The sequence below is a fragment of the Pelophylax lessonae genome (assembly GCF_965119305.1).
Source record: "Pelophylax lessonae genome assembly, chromosome: 1".
NCBI classification, from domain to species: Eukaryota; Metazoa; Chordata; class Amphibia; order Anura; family Ranidae; genus Pelophylax; species Pelophylax lessonae.
The window spans coordinates 338,891,767-338,910,303 of record NC_138768.1 but is presented as its reverse complement, the minus strand read 5'-3'; the positions used below and the strand labels follow the sequence as shown (position 1 = coordinate 338,910,303).

The 18,537-nt window shown below is 46.9% G+C and overlaps 1 protein-coding gene across 1 annotated transcript in view; it reads right to left on the bottom strand.

Annotated features, from left to right (window-relative positions):
• SPIN1 (spindlin 1) overlaps positions 1–18,537 on the bottom strand; it is a 115,568-nt gene that overhangs the window by 64,649 nt on the left and 32,382 nt on the right. The window contains exon 3 of the mRNA XM_082243871.1: positions 18,185–18,438. Within this exon, the coding sequence (XP_082099997.1) occupies positions 18,185–18,438 (254 nt within the window). The remainder of the gene's footprint in view (positions 1–18,184; positions 18,439–18,537) is intronic.

The window sequence follows — 18,537 nt, the reverse complement described above, 5'->3', positions numbered from 1 at the left end:
TGGGATGCTGGCAAGTACCCTGAAGGCCCAGCCCTGGAAGCTGAGCTTTCTTGGGAGGAAACCCCTTCTATAAAGGGAAGGTTCACTGGACTCTATGATTTGGGGTGGCACAATTGAGGAACGAACTGACTGAATTGTAGTCAGCCTTTCTTCCTGGACGGATTTTAAAAAATCTTTCATTAATCCAGAAGCTTCTTTACCAGCTAATTTATAGATACATTTATAACAGAAAGGCTTAGTGTGGGAGCTGGGTAGTCTGTCCCTGCTATTACCACACTTTGTTGAGGTACCAGTGTGTTGACAAGGGGGGTACAATAGTAGAGGTTTCTTGTGAACCGCTCTGAGATTCTGGAAGAAAAGATAGAGTAAAAAAGACAAAGGTATCACTCTTCCATAACAAAAAACTAGACCGTAGAAAGGACAGAATATGGGTCCAACTAGGGTCAGGGTAAAGGTCCTTCCAGGGTTCCTGTTAACACCAGCCGTTAACAATGCAATGAGACAGTCAGCACTTACCCGGTTCTGACCTGGTTTTGCTCCAGTTACCTGGACCGGCCTTCCCTCCTTCTCTGGGAGGTGGTTTGTGGTGGGCTTCATTTCCCCTGCAGCTCTCCGGGCTGCTGGGGCCTGGGAGTCTGCTTTCCTGCTAGCAAGCAGGTCCGGCGTCTCCTCCACACTGCTTCTTCTCTTCCGTGTGGCGCTGAGCATGCTCTACCCTGACGGAAGTTCCGGTTTCAGAGCGAGGCTTGAGACGCCTGTCTGGAGGGCTATTCAAAATCCTAGCCGTGGAGGAGACCTGCTGGAGCCGGAGACAAGCCTAGAGGGGCACCCTAGTGACCGACAGCTTGTGCAAAATGGAGGCGACCTGTGAGAAGCCTAAGGAGGTGGCAGGTAGAGTGCAGCTCTCACCGGCATTCCTGAACCTGGCTTACAGGGGGACCGTCAGACTTCCATGTCTTCAGGTCAGTAAAAAACGTTTCGCTGTAGGAAGAAACACAATCTAAACTGAGGGACAAGGGGAAGGGTGGGGCCTTTTAACAAATTGTAAATGGATTGTGTTTCCAGTAGGGAGGAGCCTATCATAATGCGTTGGCCGTCCTGGAAGGTGAGGTGAGAAAACCGGTTTCAAAATGGAACCCGCCAACACGTGAAGATGGCGGGAAAGTGTTTCCACCCGCCTGTCCGCCTGATCCATAAAAAACGGGGAATCTTCCACAGGCACAATAGTAGATTTATTCATTCAATCTGGAAACAGGGTGGTCCACTTTAGGTGGCACTGTCCAACGGTTGGAAACCGTATCAGCAAAAGGAGAACTGCGTTTAAAGTGTTTTCTGGCACCACTAACACGTGCTTAACGCACTATTGCTCATTCACAATATCATGAAAGGTGTCGGGACAAGGGAAAGCCTTGCCAGATTTTTGAGATTTGCGGTAGCCAAAAGCCACCCCTGCCGGCGTGGGCTCATTAGCCAACTTTAAAGTTTCCTGCACTGAAATAATCAGGGCTTCCACCAAAACGCAATCCCGTGCTGCAGCTGAAGACAGGTCCCCTTCAGCATCTGACTGCAAGGACAGTGACCCTTCAAGGAGGGGGGTCCGGGGCAACCACATCAGCCTCTGAATCAGAGGACACCAAAGATGAAGGCAGCGGCTGTTTCCGGCTATTAACCTTTTTCATGGCTTAAAAAAAAAAAAAAAAAAAAAAAACTTTGGTTGCCAGGCTCTCCAGAGCTGCTGAAATCGTGGCCAGCGACTGCGATCCGGACTGTCCGGGAGTAGCACAGAGTGGGTCTGAGGGTGAATTCAGTCTGGGACTCCATATTTAAAGTTTTTAAAAATTGGAGTACTGTCCCTTTAAGAAGCATTGATCACGGTTCCCACCACCGATCGCAACGGTTTGCAGAGTCCACCTTTAAACAGCAGAGTGTGCAGGGATATGCCCGCAAAGTCTCCAGTACTGTACCACCTCCAGAGAAAAAACCCTCCCGATTGTCGTCAGCAGCATGGAAAAGAGACCGGAAATTACCTCGGCCAGCAGCAGGAAGCAGAAGCACAGGCAGCAAAAAGGAAAAGGTCACGCTGCTCAGTGCAGTACAGAGAACTACACAAACCTGGTTGCCAATACATTGCAATAGGAAGCTCAGGGAAAATGGCTGTTCCATACAAGTCAATGGGAGAATTCAGTTTATTGCCCACACTTAAGATGGCGGCGCCCACGGCTTGCAATGCAGCCAGGGACTGACACCATGAAGGCCTAAAGGATCCAAAATAGGACCCAGCAAGCCACAAGGTGCCATGCTACCCCCTCAGGGTGCCAGGCGCCCCAGTCACATAGCCCCCCGCGGGAACGGAAAAAGAGGGAGATAGGCACACAGGCCGGGGGACCGGTCAGACCAGGGGGATCTTTTAGGAGGCACGGATCCCATTATCCCCAGGATAGGGCCCACATCCCCCAAAGGCCACCAGGGGCAAGGGGGGGGGGTCACATTTACTCACCATATCATGGACCGGATGGGCTCCGCTGCAGGCAGATCTCCTCCCACCCGAAGTGGGGGTGCTGCCAGCCTAGGGGCATGCTGCGACTCAGGGCGTTCCAGGTCGTCGCGTCCGTTCGCAGGCTCGTCCCCATCCGGAAAGGGGCACCGTCGTGGCCAGGCCTAGTGTGGGACTATAACCTGCTCACGCTTGTAGGCCAGGCTGGGGGGGGGGGGGGGGCCATAAGGATCTAGATTATCCAGTGCAAAGCCCCAGCTGGCATGGCCTGTAGATCACCAGGAGAAATCCCCTGACACTAGCTAGCAAGTGAGTTTTTTATTCTTTTTAGAATATTTTTATTTTATATTTCTCTTTACTGAGACCGAAGTCCCAGCAGGAAACCTAGGTCCTACTCCTTCTCTAGGCAGAAAAACTGTTTTGCTGAGCTGAGTGGGTGGGTTATGCCTGCGGGGACAGCCCTGTGGGTGTGTACATGTAACATTTTTGTACTGCCTAGACAGGGGGGCAGCATAACCCATCCAGCTGATGAAGATCAGGCTGCGTTTGTCGATGGATGATAGAAAAATGACTGGGAAGCGGCTCAAGGTTCGTTGCCATTTCATTTTCTTTTTTAAATAGCAACGAACCATGAGCTGTTCAGAAGTTGTAAACTACTATAACTATGAACCCATCAGTAAACCATACATTTTGTCATATATACCTATAAATCAAAGTAGGAACCTAAAAAGGACACTTATAGGTGTGGAACAGCTATTGGTTTGTTTGCAAAAAACCTTTCTTACATATATACACATCTTTCCTGATTATTTCAGCTTTAAGAAATTGCAAGTTTGAGCCTGGATCTCTCACCACGTTTTGGACCCCATGTGAAGTCCTGGTGTTAACGCCCCCCCTCTTTCTGCTCGCACTCACACTTGGAACATCGACACCTCTGTTATTGGGGTGCATGGTGAGGGGCAGGCAGTGTGGCAGTTGGGCCAATCTGTGGCACACTCCTTTCGGCTGATTGGACAGTTAATGCTTTTATCCTAGGCGACCTTTCAAAATGAATGTGACTGATCTTATGGTATGTACATCTATGTCTCAAAAGATATGTGAATGTGTGGCAACCTATACAATGGTGCAAAGCAAAAGAACGACAATGTTTCGTCAACAAGTTTGTTTTTTATCATAGATTGTGTATAATGGAACTATGGTCTAAGACCCCTGAGGAAGAGATTGTATACATTTTATCAAAACGCTTAGGGTCTTTTGGACCAATTCAAGGTTCTTCCAAGCCAAGATTGTCACATCAACTCTTTGTTTAGTCGCCATTATTTTAAGGTTACGCTATGTATTTGAACATGTTTTTTCATTGTACCTTTATTCTGTAATAAAATTTATATTTTTTTGATACATTTTGGAGTCATTACCCGCTATAGTCCCACCTAGGGGGGGGTCCTATCCTCTGTGTTACTACTCAGGAAGGACAAAAAGAGAATCCGAATTCTGAAAGGATTCAGTCGACAGGTAAACCCTGATCGCCCTGACAACATCCAAAGAACGCAAGGCAATCTCCTTAGGATGCTTAGGATTTGCACAGAGTGAAGGTAAGACAATGTCCTCATTGAGGTGAAAATCCAAAACCACCTTTGGAAGAAATGACGGGTTAGGTCGCAAGACCACCTTATCCCTATGAACCACCAGGTAAGGGGAGCGGCAAGACAACGCCGCCAACTCCGACACTCTGCGAGCAGAAGTGATCGCCACCAGAAAAGCAACCTTTTTAGATAGCAGGAGGTAATGAAATTTCCCTGATGTTTTCAAACGGGGAACGTTGTAACACGGACAGAACCAAGTTCAAGTCCCATGGAGGCAGAGGCTCCCTCCTAGGAGGGGCCAAATGACGCACACCTTGAATGAAGGTGCGAATCAAAGAATTAGACGCCACAGGGCGCTAAAAAAGAACAGCCAGTGCAGAAACCTGGCCCTTAAATTGTAGCCAACGCAAGGCGCTGGTCCACACCAGATTGGAGGAAAGCCAACACTCCCGCCACAGAGTATGAACGAGGAGAGAAACCCTTGGACTCACACCAGGAAAAATAAGCTTTCCAAGTTCGGTAATAAATCTTACCAGACAAGGCTTTTCTAGCCTTGATTAAGGTAGGAATGACCTCCGAGGAGAGACCCCGGTCTCTCAGGACCTGGCTTTCAACAGCCATGCCGTTAAAGCCAGCGACTGTAAAGCAGGACGGAAGATCGGACCCTGAGACAGCAGATCTTCCCGCATTGGCAGTCGCCAAGGAGGCTCGACGGCCAGGTGAACGATGTCCGCGAAGCCTGACTACTCCTGAACTAGGCAGAAGACAAACTGAGTTTGGATGGCTATTGCAGGAGGGGTATTGGACCAGTGGGACAGCCCCCATGGGTGTGTCTATGCTTTTGTTTGAACAAGTATTTTGCCTAGCTACTCCGAAGGAGAGGAAGTCAATACCCCATTGGTGAAGACTGTATGAGTGGGCGGCGATTGTCGGAGGACGTAATAGAAAAAAAATATATAGGCATCTTTTGGAAATGGACCCTTCCTTAGCCCATCTTGTACCCACACAACCCCTTGTAACATTCAGACGAGCTCCCTCACTTAGAACAAGCTGGTTCACAGTGAATTTAGACTCGTCAGAAAAGACAGTTGTAAATTCTTCACCACAAATACATTTCTAGATACAAGGAAATCAATTGTTCTACCTAACGGGGAGCAATTTAAAGCAAGGCACTTTGTCAATTGCAGGTCTGCGGGTGTAGTATACCTGCTCTCCTGCAATTGCTTTTATGTCGGTAAGAGAAAACTCAAATTCAGAAAAGAATCAGTAGACATATTACCTGTATTAACACAAAAGACCCTGATTTACCACTCGGCAGACACAGTTCCTTGGTACATCAAGAAACTCCCCCTATTAAGTTTTAGTTCTTGATTACATTCATCCCAACACCAGAGGAGGGGGATCTTAATAAAAAAAAAAAAAAAAAAAAAAAAAAAAAAAAAAAACTTTACTGCAAAGAGAACTACAATGGATATTCTGCCTCCAGGCCACCCACCCAGCCACCAGGCCTGAATGAGGCCACCAATTTTAAACCCTTTTTTCAGGGCTTCCAATCTGGGCCCTGTGAATTTGACTTATAACCATACCCTATTGCTTTTCCTTCCTGTCTTCCCCCTTTTTTTTTTTACTGCATTTCAAACAAAGACGTAAACTCATTGTCACTGTGTTTTAACCATGGATGATACTTTGTTCATGTTGGAGATTGATGGTATATGCCCTGGAGCTCATTGCATTATATAGGTTAACACTTTTTAGTTTGGCATTTTGATATGATATAGGCCAGTTTACCCATGTCCCCAGCGCATTAAGGCCCACCGTTGAATCATTTCGGCGGATGGGCCTTTGTCTGTCATGGAGTCACCGCAAATGCTCTGACTCTACTTCTGCATTTGCGTGACAATTCCCCATCTCTGAGCTTCCACTCTTGCCACGTATGTGCGCGACACATCACACGCCGGCAATGGGACGTGATGCCGATCACTGTTAGTTTGGGTAATCACCCGACTTGGTCTGTATCTACCATCAGCTGTTTCTCGTCTTTATTGATTGCTATTCCTATGCCTCCATGCACACAAGTACTTGTAGACACTTAACACACATAAACCAGTCCATGCTGGATAGCTACGGGGCAACATGCTCTCCAAGTCTCCTCCATCTGGGATGAGGTATGTAGATACTATCATACATTTGGGAAACCCTCTTTTTTTAATATAGGGTTCTACAACTCATGATAGAAGTTGATTTTGCTATATTTAATAACCTTAATGACATGTCCAAGAAAATTATGAGTCAGTATTTGTTCAATATCAATTAGCTTGCATCATTGGGACTGATTTATCAGTGGCAGTCTCTGGTTTGCTAAAGCACACATCCCAATATAGCTTTTGTTTTTTTTTTATTCCATTATAGTAATTTTGTATCCAATATATACAAAACGATTGACTCATTGTTTTGTTATTGCGTTTTTGGATGCAGCAGCTGACTATATTAGGGCAATAGGTAGTAATGATTAAGCACACAGTCAGTGTGTGAAACGCGTCTACCTTGTCACGATTGTCATATTTGGATGTCCAGTCAATAAACCTGGATTTTGACTCAACCTGGAGTGCTGCCAATTCTTTTTCTTTTAATAGGTAATTGTTACCAGCCCTGGATCCTTGAGACTTGTGTAGCAATAGCTGGCTTTTCAGTCTAACACCGTACCTGCCACAGCCTTTCTAGTATTGAGCTCCTTCACCAACAGGCCCCAGCAGTCAACATCCATTTGTTTTTTGAGAATCATTGGACCGCTGAATCAATCCATTTTGGGCATGTAAGTACTGCGCTGTGTTACAAGACACCAGCAGTACAGTATATATGTACTATTTTAATGTATGTACTTATATTCATTAGGCCCCTTTCACAAAGGTGGACATTGTTCAGATCTGTCTCATTTTTTTTGGGCAGATCTGAACAGTCACCCCATGCATCTCTATGGGGCATCGGATGTCAGCGAAGACATGTCCGCTGACATCTGATACGATCCGATAAATCTGGACGGATGGAAACCCCATTTTCCATCTGTCCAGCGGATCAGATCGGAGAACGGACAGACGGTCTGTTCCCATCCGATTCCCCCATAGAGATGCATGGGGACATGACAGCTGTGTCTCCGCACACAGCACGGAGAACAGCTGTCATCTCTCCTGCTCAGCGGGGGATCGATCCCACGCTGATAAAAATGGAGTCCGTCCGATAGACTCCATGTGTGAAAGTTCTTAATATTTAGGTTTAGATTCGTTGTCAAACTTTGTTGTCACCTCTGAAGGACAATATTTTCAACAAGTCCAAAACATGCCAAGTGTCATTTAGCTTTGTTAGACAACTATCCCATTGGATTTTTTACAGTCCTTTTTATATCTTATTAAAAACTGTACACAGATATGCCTACAACTTCTTTTGGCATATTTTAAGGTTTTGTTAGTTAACATTTCTACCATTTTACGCTGGCATTTGTCTATCAGTTGATAGGGGTCCATGAGGCAAACTGTTTGTTCTCCATTTTTTTTAACTATTTAGGAACACAGGTCTCTGTTCATCCAGTGAGTAAATTCCCCACGGCTCACATTTAACCCTTTGATTGCCCCTGGTGTTAACCCCTTCCCAGTCAGTGTCATTAGTACAGTAACAGTGCATATTTTTAGCACCGATTACTAAAGTAATGTCACTGATCCCCTTAAAAGTGTCAGTTAGGGGTCCAATCTGTCTCCTGCAATGTCGCAGTCCCCCCAAAAAAAAGGGGAAAAGCTGACCGCTGCCATTACTAGTAAATTATATATATATATATATATATATATATATATATATATATATATATATATATATATATATATATATATATATATATATATATATATATATATATATATATATATATATATATCCCCTAGTTTGGAGACGCGATAACTTTTGCACAAACCAATCAATATACACTTACTGGAATTTATTTTTACCAAAAATATGTAGCAGAATACATATTGGCCTAAATCGATTAATTTTTTTTTTTAAATTAGGAATGTTTTATAGCAGACAGTAAAACATTTTTTCTTCTAGAATTATCCCTCTTTGTTTATAGCACACAAAATAAATACCGCAGAAGTGATCAAATGCCACCAGAAGAAAGCCATTTGTGGGGAAAAAATGGATTTTTGTAAGAACTTACCGTAAAATCCTTTTCTCTTAAGCTCATTGACAGACGTAGTCTTCTTGATTCTCAAGAGCTGGGTTATGTTGTCTCCGCAGGAGTAGGACTAGGCAGAATGACAAAACGTTCTGGCTCCACCCTAGGGGGCAGTCCCTGAGGGTATATCCTCCCTCTCTCTGCTACAGGGAATCAGTTCTGTTTAAAGCAGTACAGAGAAATTAACCCAACCCAACTCAATGATAGAGGGGCGGGTACTACGTCTGTCAATGAGCTTAAGAGAAAAGGATTTTACGGTAAGTTCTTACAAAAATCCATTTTTCTCTATCGCTCATTGACAGACGTAGTCTTCTTGATTCTCAAGAGCTGGGACATCCAGAAGCAGTGCCACAAATGAGGGGTGGGATTGACAAAATCAAATCCAATCTAGTAGGCCCAACCGGTGCCAAACTAGAAGCTTTAAAGGCTCATTATAAACAAAGAATGAGACTAAAGAAAAATTTTCCAACGGAAAAAACCCTCGAGGTAGACCACTGGTCTCCTCAAATTGCGGCCTGCAAAACCTTGCGGCCAAATGAGGCATCAGACGATGCCATTACATCAACTTTATAATGTTTAGAGAAGGTATGCACCGACGACCAGGTAGCCGCCTTGCACACCTGGACCACTGACGCCTGATGGCGAAAGGCCCATGACGCACTAAGTGCCCGAGTGGAGTGCGCCTTAACAGGGAACGGGGGCTCCCGACCCTTAATAGAATAAGCCTGCACTACCGTCTGTCTGATCCATCTGGAAATGGTCGCGGCAGATGCAGGCAACCCCTTTTTGGGTCCATCTGGGATCACAAAAAGTGAATCCGTCTTGCGAAACGAGTCTGTCGTTTTCAAGTATACCCTGATCGCCCGGACCACATCCAAGGAGTGCAAAGCAAATTCCCGAGGATGACTGGGCTTAGGACACAGGGAAGGTAATACAATTTCTTCATTCAGATGAAATTCTCAAACTACTTTTGGTAGGAAGGATGGATTCGGACGAAGAACCACCTTATCTCTATGAACCACCAGATATGGTGAACGACAAGATAATGCGGCCAGTTCTGACACCCTGCGTGCAGAAGTAATAGCCACCAAGAAGGCCACCTTCTGGGACAACGTGGGTAGAGGAATCTCCCTAATATCTTCAAAGGGAGGTTTCTGAAGAACCGACAACACTAAATTAAGATCCCAGGGGGGTAACGGCGCGTGCACTGGCGGAGCCAGATGTCGCACCCCCTGGATGAAATTCCGCACCAAGGAATGAGTAGCCAAAGGCTTCTGAAAGAAGATGGCTAATGCTGAGACCTGACCCTTGATAGTACTCAAGGCCAGTTTCTGCTCAACCCCTTGTTGCAGAAAAGCCAATATTCGACTAATCGAATAAGACCGAGGACGGAACCCCAAAGGTTCACACCATGCAATGTAGGACTTCCATGTGCGATGATAAATCTTTCTGGAAGTCGCTTTCCTTGCTTCAACTAGAGTAGGAATAACTGAAGCTGACAAACCTTTGTCCTTCAGCACCTGGGTCTCAATAGCCAGGCCGTTAAAGCCAGCGATCGTAAAGCAGGATGGAAGATCGGTCCCTGAGACAGTAGATCCTCTCTGAGAGGAAGTCTCCACGGGACGTCCGCCACCAGTCTGACCATGTCGGCGTACCAAGCTCGACGAGGCCAGTCCGGAGCTACCAGGATTACTGGGATTCCTTCCTCCTCTACCCTGCAAAGAAGTCTTGGCAGTAACGCGAGAGGAGGGAAGGCATATATTAGCTGGTATTGCCCCCACGGGGCGATCAGTGCGTCTGCGGTTTCTGCTAGAGGATCGCGGGAGCGAGCCACGAATCTCTGAACTTTCCTGTTGAATCGTGATGCCAACAGATCCACATCCGGGGTGCCCCACCGTAGGCACAACTGGTGGAAAACGTCTGGATGGAGGGACCATTCCCTCTGATCCAGGGTCTGACGGCTGAGATAATCTGCCTGCCAATTCTCCACCCCCGGAATGAACACCGCAGAGATTGCTGGAACAAATCGTTCCGCCCAGCGAAGAATGCAAGCCACTTCTTTGGCCGCTTGGACACTCTTGGTGCCCCCCTGGTGATTGACATAAGCCACGGCCGTGGCATTGTCCGACTGGATCTGAACCGGGCTGCCCTGGAGCTGCTCGGTCCAGTGAATCAGACAAAGTCTGATCGCTCTCAGTTCCAATACATTTATCGGTAATCTGGATTCTTCCGGGGACCAAAGTCCCTGGGCAGATAATTGACCGAGAATTCCTCCCCATCCGGATAGACTGGCATCCGTGGTCACTATCGTCCAATATATTGGCAGAAATGACTTTCCCTGGCTGAGCATTGGAGACCGAAGCCACCAAACCAGAGACTCTCTGGTCTGTTTGCTCAATCGTATCTGATTGTCCAGGGATTCCGGATTCCGATTCCATCTGAGGAGAATCTCTTGCTGAAGAATTCGGGTATGGGACTGGGCAAATGGGACTGCTTCGAATGAAGCCACCATCAACCCCAGAACCCTCATGCAAGTCCGAAGGGAAGACCAGCTGTTGGACAGTAACAACTGGACTGCTGATTGAATCTTTCGAAGTTTCCCTACCGGAAGAAACACTCTTGTCCTGACTGTGTCTAGAATTAGACCCAGATATTCGAGCCTCTGGGTGGGAACCAGAAAGGACTTTTGCTGGTTCACCAGCCACCCGAATTCCTGTAAAGAAATCATAGTAATTTCTATGTTTTGTAGCAAGGTCTGAGGAGACTCTGCATGAAGCAGAAGATCGTCTAGGTAACCTAGAATCGATATACCTCTTTGGCGCAGAAGTGCCAACATTGGGGCCAACACTTTTGTGAAGACCCGCGGAGCCGTGGCGAGACCGAAAGGTAACGCCACAAACTGATAGTGGTTCTCCTCTACGGAAAAGCGTAGAAAACGCTGATGTCCTGCGAAAATGGGAATGTGAAGATAGGCGTCCTTGATGTCTATGGACGCTAGGACATCCCCTGGATGCAGGAAGGCTGCTACCGTGCGAATGGACTCCATTCTGAATCTTCTTATGTTGACGAAAAGAATTGAGTGCTCTTAAGTCCAGAATTGGACGCACTTTGCCCTCTTTCCTGGGTATTGTAAACAGGTTTGAATAAAACCCTTGAAACCGTTCTGTCCAAGGAACGTGGACTACCACTCCTTGTTGTAGTAGATCTGTGACTGCTCTCCGCAGATCTTCTAGACGATCCGGAGATAGTCGGATATTGGAAGGGAAGAATCGCGCCGGTGGGAGAGATCGAAACTCGATCTTGTACCCTGATTTTATGACTTCGCAAACCCATTTGTCCGGGATTCTGGAAAGCCATGGATCCGGGAACCGGCGAAGACGTCCCCCCACCCCAGTTATGGGTGGGGGCGCACCTTCAGGCTTTGGATGGTTTATCTTCAGGTCTGGAGGGGGCGGGCTTTTGCTTGCCCGACCAACGACCCCTGACGCCTCCTGTAGGAACCTTGGAGGACTTAGTTTTTTCACCCGCTGGACGAAAAAACCTCTTGTGAGCAGAAAAAGAAGGCCCTCGTCTTTGACGAGTTCCTCTACCTTTAAAAATTTTGCGGTAAAAAGGTGCTTTTTCCACCGGTGAGATCCTTAATGATCTCATCTAAGTTGGCTCCAAATAGACGTTCTCCTGAAAAGGGGATATTAGCCAATGCTTTTTTGGAACCTTGGTCGGCTATCCAACCTTTTAGCCACAGTGTACGCCTGAGAACCACTGCTGAGACTGATGCTCGCGCCATTAATGGAGTGGCGTCTAACGCCGCATCACATACAAACTGTAACCCCTGTATCATTTGTTCCAACAAATCTGATACCGCCTGAGGGACTTCTTCTAAGTCCCGGCGTAACCACTTGGTCCATTCAGTTACAGCCTGCGAAACCAGACCAATAGCAATTATTGGCCTGAAAGCTGATCCAATCAAGGAAAACATGGTGCGAGACATAGCTTCTATCTTGCGATCCACTGGATCTTTAAAAGACGGAGCGTCTTCTAAAGGAATAACCGTGGCTTTATTCAATCTAGCAATTGGTGAATCCACCACAGGTGGTTCTGTCCATTTCTTAATAAGGGTTTCCTCAAACGGATAACGCCTGTCAATGCGTTTGGAAATATTAAAAGTGCGTTTTGGCAGACGCCATTCTTCATCGATTGGATTGCCAAAACATTTGGGCAATGGAAAAACCTTTGCCACTTTGATGCGCTTTTTAGTCCCAAAAGGGATCTCAGTTTCAGCTATTTCTGATGGAATACCCTGTAACCTTAAAGTCTCTTGAACAGATACAATGAGTGCGTTTACTAACGCTTCCTCTCGGGCTATGGCAGATGCCGAAACATCCTCCTCACTGTCTGAAGAGACAGGACCCGAGACACCAATACCAGATGAAGTACCTGCAACTGCAGAAATAGGCTCAGAGTCTGAATCCGAGGTTTCAGATAATAAGGGGTTAGGCGGGGGTCGCTTTCTTGCGCCCTGTCCCTGACAAGCCACTTCCACCCGGGACACAAAAGTTTCCATAATGGCTGACAAAGATTCAATTGTCATGGGGTGCTGGAGGATCCCGCAGACCCCTCGAGGGGATCCGGAGGAGATACATGAGTGGCAGGGTCCATGTTAATACAGGACACTTTTGCCAGCAATAAACAAAACAACTTTTTTTTTTTTTTTTTTTTTTTTTTGTGTGTCTCCCCCTAGCGCAATAGCGCCCCTCAGAGTACCTGCTTCTCGATCCCAGAGAGAGAGAGAGGGACCCCCAAGGCTCACCAACCGATGCAGTGCAGTTTCCAACAAACTGCAGCCAGCGTCTGTCTTACACAGACTGGAAGGAGCTGTTTGTTTTTTCCCGGGCAGAAGGCGTGGCTCCGCCCCCTGTGTACGCCTTCCGGCGTTCCCAGCCCTCCACGAGGAAGCTGGGCTCACAAAACATGGCCGCCCCCATAGAAGAGACATAAGACTCCAAAAACATGGCGGCCGGCGTGACCTGAGGACATACATGCATTCGGTCTACGGCAAAATGGCGGCGGACCGCCGATATCGTCTTCCCAGCACATCCACCTGCACTCTGCTGAGAGGTGACATATGGATCTACAGAGATACACTGCACATAAGGTAGGATTATACCTCCTATGTTTGCTGTAATGTTACAGTCTGCTGGGTAGAGTGTTAGCTCTTGAACCAAGTCCACTTCCCACAAACACATGCTGTATTACAAGGGGGACTTGTAAGTGTCAGATATATACTGACCATATATGGAGGGGCCCATAATATATACTGCCTCATAAATGAGGAAAAAAGGGAACGTTTTACTCACCATACCGAACCGACAGGCACCCTCTCTTCATAATACCCTCTCCACCGAGGTGGGGGTTTGTGGACGCCTCGACTCTCTGGTCCTGGCGTCCAAGCGAGCTTTTAACTCGCAAAGTCAGTCCCTTTACTGGGACTCCGTCGCGGCCGACTCAGCGCACTGGTCTGCACGCGCTTTTAGGCAGAAACCGGGGTGACCACTGGATCTCACATCCAGCCCCGCATACTTACTTGAATATGTCGCGGCCGACCAAGCGCAATGCCTGGTCTGCACGCGCTCGTAGGCCGGCTGGGGTGACCACAAGTGTCGCCCAGTCCGGCATTTTTGCTTGAAGATCTCACAGGAAAAAAACACTGGAGAAAACTACCTAAAAAATGTCTTTTTCTTAAAGAAAAAAAGTCTTGCCAGGACCAAAAGATCCCAGCAAGGAACTTAGGTCCTTACTCCTGACTAGACAGAAAAAAACTGATTCCCTGTAGCAGAGAGAGGGAGGATATACCCTCAGGGACTGCCCCCTAGGGTGGAGCCAGAACGTTTTGTCATTCTGCCTAGTCCTACTCCTGCGGAGACAACATAACCCAGCTCTTGAGAATCAAGAAGACTACGTCTGTCAATGAGCGATAGAGAAAGGCCAATTTTATTTGGCTACAGCGTCGCACGACCGCGCAATTGTCAGTTAAAAATACGCAGTACCGTATCGCAAAAAATGGCCTGACATTAAGGGGGGTATAACCTTCTGGTCCTTAACCACTTTAATACAGGGCACTTCCCTCCCTTCCCGCCCAGGCCAATTTTCCCCTTTTAGAGCTGTTGCATTTTGAATGACAATTGCGGTCATGCAACACTGTACCTACACCAAATTTATGTCATCAGTGGCGTACCAATAGGGGGGGCGGTCCGCCCCGGGTGCCACACATTAGGGGGGTGTCAGTGTGTCAGGGAAGATCAGGGTGACACCTGGGGCCTGCCGCCAGACTGCTTCCACCGCGGAGGAGGAGGAACTGTTTAAAGCAGAGAGGATGTGAGAGAGACTCACTGTCACTCCCGAGCCCTGAATACACAGCGATCGGCGCTGCCGCAGTTTACTATGCTGGTTAATGAGAAGGCGATTGGTTGCTAGGACCGCCTATCAACCAATCACCTGCTCATTAACCAGCATAGTAACTTCTGCAGTTCCTGCCGAGGCGCCGATCGCTGTGTATTCAGGGCTCGGGAGTGACAGTGAGTCTATCACATCCTCTCTGCTTTAAACAGTTCCTCCTCCTCCGCTCTCCTCCTAAAAAGGTAGGGGGGGCTTTATATTGTAAATTGGGTTCTTTTTTTGAGGGGGGGGGGCTTTGTATTGTAAAGGGGTTCTTTTTTTGGGGGGTGGCTTTGTATTGTATAGGGGTTCTATGGGGGGGGGGCTTTGTATTGTATAGGAGTTCTATGGGGGGATTTATTGTAGAGGGGTTCTATTGGTGGGGGCTTTGTATTGTAAATGGGTTATATTGGGGGGCTGTGTAATGTAAAGGGTTGTATGGGGGATGGGGCTGTGTAATGTAAAGGGTTCCAATGGGGGGCTGTGTAATGAAAAGGGGTCCAGGGGTAAGGGGGCAGTGTAATGTAAAGGGGTCCAGGGGTAAGGGGGCAGTGTAATGTAAAGGGGTCCAGGGGTAAGGGGGCAGTGTAATGTAAAGGGGTCCAGGGGTAAGGGGGCAGTGTAATGTAAAGGGGTCCAGGGGTAAGGGGGCAGTGTAATGTAAAGGGGTCCAGGGGTAAGGGGGCAGTGTAATGTAAAGGGGTCCAGGGGCTGTGTAATGTAAAGGGGTCCAGGGGTACAGGGGCTGTGTAATGTAAAGGGGTCCAGGGGTACGGGGGCTGTGTAATGTAAAGGGGTCCAGGGGTAAGGGGGCTGTGTAATGTAAAGGGGTCCAGGGGTAAGGGTTCTGTGTAATGTAAAAGGGGGTCTCCATACATTTTACACAAGACACGTCAATGTTCGTCGCCTGGGGGGGTGCCAGATATAGGATCCGCCCCGGGTGCCAAATGCTCTAGGTACGCCCCTGTATGTCATTTTCCCCCCACAAATAGAGCTTTCTTTTGGTGGTATTTGATCACCTCTGGGTTTTTTCCTTTTTGCTAAACAAATAAAAAAAGTTTGAAAAAAAAAAATGTTATACAATTTTGTAAATAAATTTTTGTAAATAAATAAGTTTTTTCCTGAACTGATGAGCACTGATGAGACTGCACTGACAGGCACTGATGAGGCGGCACTGATGGGGTGGCACTGATAGGTAGCACTGATATGCAGCATTGGTGGGCACTGATAGGCGGCATTGATGGACACTGATCGGTGGCACTGATCGGCGGCACTGATAGGCGGCACTAATGGGCACTGATAGACGGCACCAATGGGCAATAATGGGCACTGGTGGGCGACACTAAAGGATGGCAATGATGGGCACTTGTGGGCAGCACTGATAGGGAGGGCACTGGTGGGCAGCACTGATGGGGAGGGCAATGATTGCCATCCCTGGTGGCCATAGTGGGCATCCCTGGGGTCATAGTGGGCATCCCTGGGGTCATAGTGGGCATCCCTAGTGGATCTAGTGGCAGCCCCCCCCCCCCCCCCCGAGGGTCTGCACTGGTAATCAATGATCTGATTACCAGTGCCGACCCCCCCCCCCCCGTCAGGGAAGCCGCAGATCGACGCACCTTTACTCGTGCCTGTCAGGCACGAACTAAGGAAAGCCAATCAACGGCTGTTCCTATTTACTATGTGACCAGCCGTGATTGGACACGGCTGATCACATGGTAAAGAGCCTCCGTCAGAGGCTCTTTACCGAGATCGGAGATGCAGGGTGTCAGACTGACACCTCGCATCACCGATCGCCGATCTGCGCGCCCCCGGGGGGCGCCCAGAGCTGTGTTATCCTGCCGCCGTCATATGACGTCCGGTCAGGATAACACAACCACATTCCCGCCGTCATTTTGTAATAGGGCGGGCGGGAAGTGGTTAAGTGGTTAAAAAGACTTTCAGAATATTGTTCCTCAGTGTAAATCTGAAAATTGTGCAACAATCTTTAGAAATATTTTATAGACCACTGATCTATACTTCTGAGAAACTTACTCTTTAACCACTTTCCGACTGCGCTATAGCCAAAAGACGGCTTCAGCGCGGATGGCTAGTTCTGGGAGGCTGTCATATGACGGCCTCCCAGAGGACACTGCTGACCACAGATTAGGTTAAAGAGCCAAACTATTACCATGTGATCAGCTGTGTCCAATCCCAGCTGATCGCGGATGTAAATAGAAGTCAGTAAATTGGCACCCTTTTACTCATGCTGACATGCATGAGGAGAGAAGATAACCGGCTTCTCTAAAAAGAGACATGTACACTGATTATCAGGGCACTGATTATCAGTGCAGTCCAAACCGTGCCCACCAGGTGCTGCCAGTGTGTGCCCACCAGTGTCACCTCACCAGTGTCCCCATCAGTGCACATCAGTGGAGAAAAAAAAAAAACCCGTTTACAAAATTTCATAAACTATGAAAAAGCGGTCCCCAAAATGGTCTGTTTATTTAGCAAAAAATAAAAAACCCAATCATTAAATACAACCAAACGAAAGCTTGATTTGTGTGAAAAAAAAAAATGTGATTAAAAATTGTGCGTATAGTGTTGCATGACCAGGCAATTATCATTCAAAGCGCAACAGACCTAAAAGCTGAAAATCGGCCAAAAGTGCCGAGTGGGTAAGTGGTTAAGATACTGTTTATACCCAATCATCTTACTGACCTGCTGCCAATTAATCTAATTAGTTGCAACAAAAGGTTCTTCCAGCTCTTCCTTGTTAGTAACACTTTGCCTGCTTTTTGTATTTGCCCTGTTCCAACTTTGAGACTTGTTGCTGCCATCAATTTCAAAATTACCTTATTTTATTTCTTAAAAAGGGTTCATTTTCTCAGTTTAAACAGTGGATACGTTATCCATTTCCCATTTTGACTAAAACACGGGTTAATATGATTTGCAAATTACACACACAAATACACATAGCCAATAAAAAAGTCAGGCTGCATCCTGTATAGAAGGTACAAATAAAAATACACACAAAACACACACTCCAGACATACTGTTTCAACACAGTATATAGTTTGTGTATTGGGTTGTATTTTTATTACTTTCATCTTACCAGCACTTTATGGATGGAAATGCTGGCCCATTAGGCAAACATGTAAATTCTGACATTTTGTAAGCACCTTTATATTCATATGGTGATGACTGCCAGTGCCAACACATCTTGTCCCATGCAGCTGAGAAAAAACAAGTCTGCTTCAAGGAATATCAGCCATGAAAGAATTAAGGAAGAGGACATTGCTCAATTCTGATACTAGTAGCCTGTCAATCGTACACATTTCTCTAGCTTCAACACTTTAGTCTAGTCAATTGTGCAAATTCACTTTCTTCTAGATTACAATAGACCTGCTGTTAAGACACTTGTGCAGAAGCTCATGGATACAAGCACTGATTTTAAAATTGGCTTTGAGTACTCACCAACTCTGTCTGGAAGAACCTCAAGAGCAGATACCCTTTCATCCTTGTGAAGTTCCAGTCCATAAACACAATCAAACCCATCATACTTTATAAGATAAAGGGAAGGGTTGACTGGTACTTGATCTAGAACAGTTCCTTTCCACTGAGTTATAGGACCACTACCCTCTTTCCAGCCGTGCTGTATTCTGCAACCAACGATGTTTCGCCTTGGCTGGGAAATTGGTTTGCTTGGTCCCATGTTATTGCGATGTTTCCTGAAAGCGGAAGAAGAATTTACCTAAATTATACAGTAAGCATTCACAAGCACATTAGCATTTAATTTCATTATCCACCAGTGCCAAGAACCCCAATAT